General features: G+C 40.7%; 1 protein-coding gene across 1 annotated transcript; it reads right to left on the bottom strand.

Annotated features, from left to right (window-relative positions):
* Positions 1-227: 227 nt before the first annotated feature.
* Positions 228-2,544, bottom strand: LOC132045176 (uncharacterized). Its single transcript, XM_059435722.1, has 2 exons — positions 2,371-2,544; positions 228-851 (listed from the first exon to the last, which is right to left on the bottom strand). The coding sequence occupies exons 1-2, from the start codon at positions 2,542-2,544 to the stop codon at positions 228-230; spliced, it is 798 nt and encodes a 265-aa protein (XP_059291705.1).
* Between the last annotated feature and the right edge of the window lie 2,465 nt (positions 2,545-5,009).

Genomic DNA, 5,009 nt, shown 5'->3' with positions numbered 1-5,009 from the left:
CATCCGGATTTGATGGTAGCCGGACCTAATATCAATTTTAGAAAACCAACAAGAACCACTTAACTCATCTAACATGTCGTCTAACCTAGGAATAGGATGACGATACTTTACCATGATCTTATTGACGGCTCTACAATCGACACACATTCTCCACGTTCCGTCTTTCTTTGGCATAAGTATGATCGAAACGGCGCACAGACTCAAACTTTCCCGCACCAACCCCTTGCTTAAAAGCTCATCAACCTGCCTTTGGAGTTCCTTGGTGTCTTTCGGATCACACCTATAGGCTGGTTTGTTCGGACTTTGGGATCCAGGCTCAAATCTATTTGATGCTCAATTCCTCTTAAGGGAGGCAGACCGCTTGGCATCTCCTCGGGAAATAAATCCACAAAATCGTGCCAAAGGTTCGCAACAAAACTTGAAAATTGATTAGCATTAGACAAATCATCACTATCACTCAAGAGAATACCTTTATGCACTAGGCAAATCATCATTTTGTTTTCATCGTTACCTTTGAAGTACTCTCCCGGTTGCATGATTGCACATACCTTTTCGTTACCCAGCGGTGGTGATGTGGACTTAGGATCAGTCACAATACTAGCCTTACCTTTAGCTGCTTTCTTCAACTCCTTCATCCGATGATAATCCTCTATCACTTGCTTTGGTGACCAAGGCTTGAGTATGAGACTCTTACCTTCACTTTGAATCGCATATGTGTTGGCTCGGCCATCATGAATTGCAACTCTGTCATATTGCCACGGCCTTCCCAAAAGTAAATGGCATGCTTGCATTGGTACCACATCACATTTTACCTCATCTTGGTAAGCTCCTATCTTGAACTTAACCAAAACCTGCGTTGTAACTCGCAATTCACCCACTCATTGAGCCATTGAATCGGTAGGGCCGGGAATGTTTCAATGTAGGCGGTTTCAATTGATCAACCAAAGTTTGGCTAGCAACATTAGCACAACTTCCTCCATCCACAATCAATGAACAAACCTTCCCTATACCCTACACCTAGCATGAAAAAGATTCTCCTTTGCATCTTCACTCTCCAAGCTTATAGTGCTCAAGTTTCTTTCGCACCACAAGAAACATTTCGGCGCATCATCCTTCTCTTCTCCTTCCGGCTTCTCAAGATCATGATCAAGTTATTTTTCATTGCTATCTTCTGGTTCACTTTCTTGTTCTTAAACCGTGCCATCATTAAGAGTAAGCATGGTCCTCTAGGGCACACTGTGGCCATATGCCCATATCCCCTACATTTATGACATTGAATAGATGAAGCACTAGGAGAATTGAGTTGAGCTTTACCTTCGTGAGTCCTTTGTTTAGATTTGGTTGGACTCTTTTCAAGTGGCCTTTTAACATCATAGCTAGCACTCGAACTTGACTCTTCAAATCTACCCCTACTCCATGGAGTAGTATTAGCACTTCCTCTCGATCTGAATGTCTTGTCCTCCTGACCCCTTTTTCTCGCCTCTATAGCCACTTGGAACACCTTATCAAGAGTATAGAAAGTGAGTAACCTTACGATTGAGATGAGATTTATGGTTCAACCCGGCTTTGAATCGGATGATAAGTTGTTCTCGTCTTCTTCAAGATCAAGAGCCATTCTTGCTTTCTCAAACTCATCATAGAACTCAACACACGGTCTTAGAACCCCGCTTAAATTCATAAAGCCTTCTGAGTTGCTCTTGACGATGCTTGGCGTTGACATACTTAGCATCTATGACATGTTTCAATTGTCCCCAAGTAAGATGTTCCGGTAAACCATGTCTACTCCGAACTCGCTTTTATGATTCCTACCATGTATAGAAGTATAGCCTTCAAAAGAGGCAATGGCATAAACCGCTTTTCGCTCCTCCGAAAGTTCATTTGTGTCAAATATTCTCTCAATCAATCTTCCAATCGATGTACTTGTTTAGATCACTAGTTCCTTTAAATGGTGGAATAGTGATCTTGACATTATTAAGATTAGTATCCCTTCTAGCTTGATTCTCTCGGACCAAATTCAGATAATCATAATGGTTGCCATAGTCATGCTCAAGATTTCTCCCAACATATGCTCCTCGACCTCCTCTTCCTCTATATCTCCTTTGGCCCCTTTGTTCTTGGGCTCTCCGAACATACTGTTGATCAAACTCGTATTCAGCTTGTTCTAAGTCATGGACCTCAACATTTTCATCAACTTGGACCAAATTTCTCCTCCCTCATAAGAGGTACTTGCACTTGAATATGAGGATCCTGGCATGTGATTTTGAACTCTAGGAACTTGAGGAATTCCCATAGCATGAGCATTACGGGCGAACTTCTTCCTCATTCTTTGTTGACGGGTCACTCATTAAATTGCTACGGTGGGTATTGTACTAGAACCCGTTGTCCCCGGAACCAATGGTGCTCCCCTTGTTCAAGGGCTTGCATCCTTATTTCCACTCTGTCTATCTTAGCCGTCAACTGAGCGGTCATGTTGTTCATTGCCACCACAAGGTTAGCTATAGTCAATCCTCCTTGTGCCTCCACAACAATTTCATCTCCCGCCATTGTACCTGCACAACAAAGCTTAAAGAAATGGGTTAAGGTTAGAAATCACCTTACTAACTCCCTTACTTTATTTGAGTGGCGCTCGGTTCACTCAGAATTAGTAAAGGTTTGGTTCACTCAGACTTGTTGTAATTGGCTTTCTCGGAATTGACCAACTCCTTTTTGATCACTTGAGTAGACAAAAGAGGCTACCTCTTCGGGAATAGAGTGAGTTTACGGGAATCTATAGTCGGACGACTCCTTTAAATGTGGCGCACTTGAGTCAAAAAATTCACTACGAATCAAAACTAGAAAAGTTTGAAAAGAATTAGCACGAAAGAAGTTATAGCTCGAAGTACAGTAAACTTTGAGTAGGTAATTACTCATGGATACTAGCTTGAAGTTATGTCACAAAGAAAGGATTGGGAAGCTTCCCAACCCCTAAAACGCAGAGGCAAATTTCCAGCCTTATTTTGATCTCCTACCAACTTGTCTTGAATTTAATTACCACAAGATTCAATGATAGCCCTCTGCCTTCCCAAAAGATTACTGTGGACTTGCACACTTGATCTCTCACTTTCCCAAAGAGGTGATTAGAACTTGACGCTTTTCTGGGTGACCTTTGGGGTCATCCCAAGAATTGACTCGAACTTCAATAGGTCAATTAATGGTCTGACCATTTACTTGCCTCTACACCCTTTCACACACCCCAAACTGATTTTGACTTCCCCTAATGAGTGCAACCCCCTTCTCCGCTTTTTGGAGGGGTTCAATGCACCAACTCCTTAGGAATTAACTCTTCACTAGTCCCTTTGACTTGTAATACAGCTTTCACACTCCCTAACACCTTGAAAGCTTAACTTATCACAAAAATTAGATCAAACATAGTCAGGAAGCAAGAAATTATCAAGAACACAATTTTTAACATTCATAAAATTCATGAACACTCAAGAAAACAAGTATTCAAAACACTAGAAATGATATACCAAAACAACCATCTGCGGTCTAGTTTCCAAATATCACCACGGATCACCCACATTACCTAAACTAATGGCACGATCAGAGACTTTAAAAACACAATATAAACTTCTTCGAACGTATGAACATCCAAGAACACAAGTCTTCAAACACAAAAATCAGATTCAACAATAGGTCAAGAACACCCAAATACTCCAAGTAACACAAATTTCATCCAAAACAACAATGATCAAGAAGTTTAAACCCTAAGAACAGTAAGAAATTCGTCCAAGCAAGATTTTTTTATTAATTATTATTATTATTATTATTATTATTATTATTTTTTATTTTTTTTTATTTTTTTTTAATAAAGTTTGACACAAAACAACTAGATTTGTAGGGACATATCTATGATCGGATTCTGATACCAAATGATGCAAGAAAATAAAGACAAGATAGAAAAGAAGACAGAATTGATAAACAATTGGACAATAACTAGAAGAACTAGTCCTAGTTACCTTCCAAAAGGATCCGAGCACCTATCTTATGCAACAATCCTCAAGAGAATAACAATCCTCGCAAATTGAATAATCAAAACAAGGTTGTACAATTAGAGTCCACCAAATCCTGACAAGTCAACTAGAGAGAAAAGTTCAATATTCATATATTTCAAGATAGGTCGAATGAGAAATAGTTCTAAGTGTAGCTTATATAGATAAAGTCTACACCTGGTCTTTAAAGTAATAGCCACAAGTCTTTAAAGTAACAGCCACAAGTAGGCTTTTAAAATATGGCCTCTCAGGGCTCCAAATCATTAGCCACACGCATGGGACTCTAAAGTGGGTCCATGGGCTAGCACAAATAAGTCCATAGGCTTCTTCCCCGGGCTAGCGGTGGTGCACGGCCTCCTGGGAACGCAAAACTCCTTCTCCAGCTAAGTGAACATCATGAATGACCAAAGCCCGACTCTAGTGAATGGCCTAGAAGGGCGAAATACATGTCTTTGATCGGTTTTGACTCGCATCACATAGTGTCTCGATATCTATTATTTCAGATAGAGGAGCACAGTTTATGGCTAATTTCTGGAGATCCTTCCAAGAAAGTTTGGGGACGCAGGTGAACCTTAGTATAGCTTTCCACCCTCGGACGAATGATCGGACAGCTCGAGGGTACGATGGACGCTCAAGGATATGTTACGGTTACGAGCATGTGCCGACTTCGAGGAGGGCTCAGGATGATAATTTTCCACTCTTTGAATTTGCATATAATAATAGCTATCACTCCAGTATCCAGATGGCTCCATATGAAGCCTTATATAGGACAAAGTGTAGATCTCCCATCGGATGGTTTGAGGTTGGTGAATCAGAGTTATTGGGACCTGATTTGGTCTAGCAGGCTATAGAGAAGGTTAATCTCATCCAGGAGAGGTTATTAGCGACTCGAAGCTCTCAGTCGTATCTTGGGTATTCAATGAAGCGTGACACTGAGTTCTAGGTTGATGATTGGATTTTCTTAAAGATATCACCAAT

Source organism: Lycium ferocissimum, unplaced genomic scaffold (genome assembly GCF_029784015.1).
Source record: "Lycium ferocissimum isolate CSIRO_LF1 unplaced genomic scaffold, AGI_CSIRO_Lferr_CH_V1 ctg6085, whole genome shotgun sequence".
In the NCBI taxonomy this organism is placed as follows: Eukaryota; Viridiplantae; Streptophyta; class Magnoliopsida; order Solanales; family Solanaceae; genus Lycium; species Lycium ferocissimum.
This window is presented reverse-complemented; position numbering and strand designations above follow the sequence as displayed.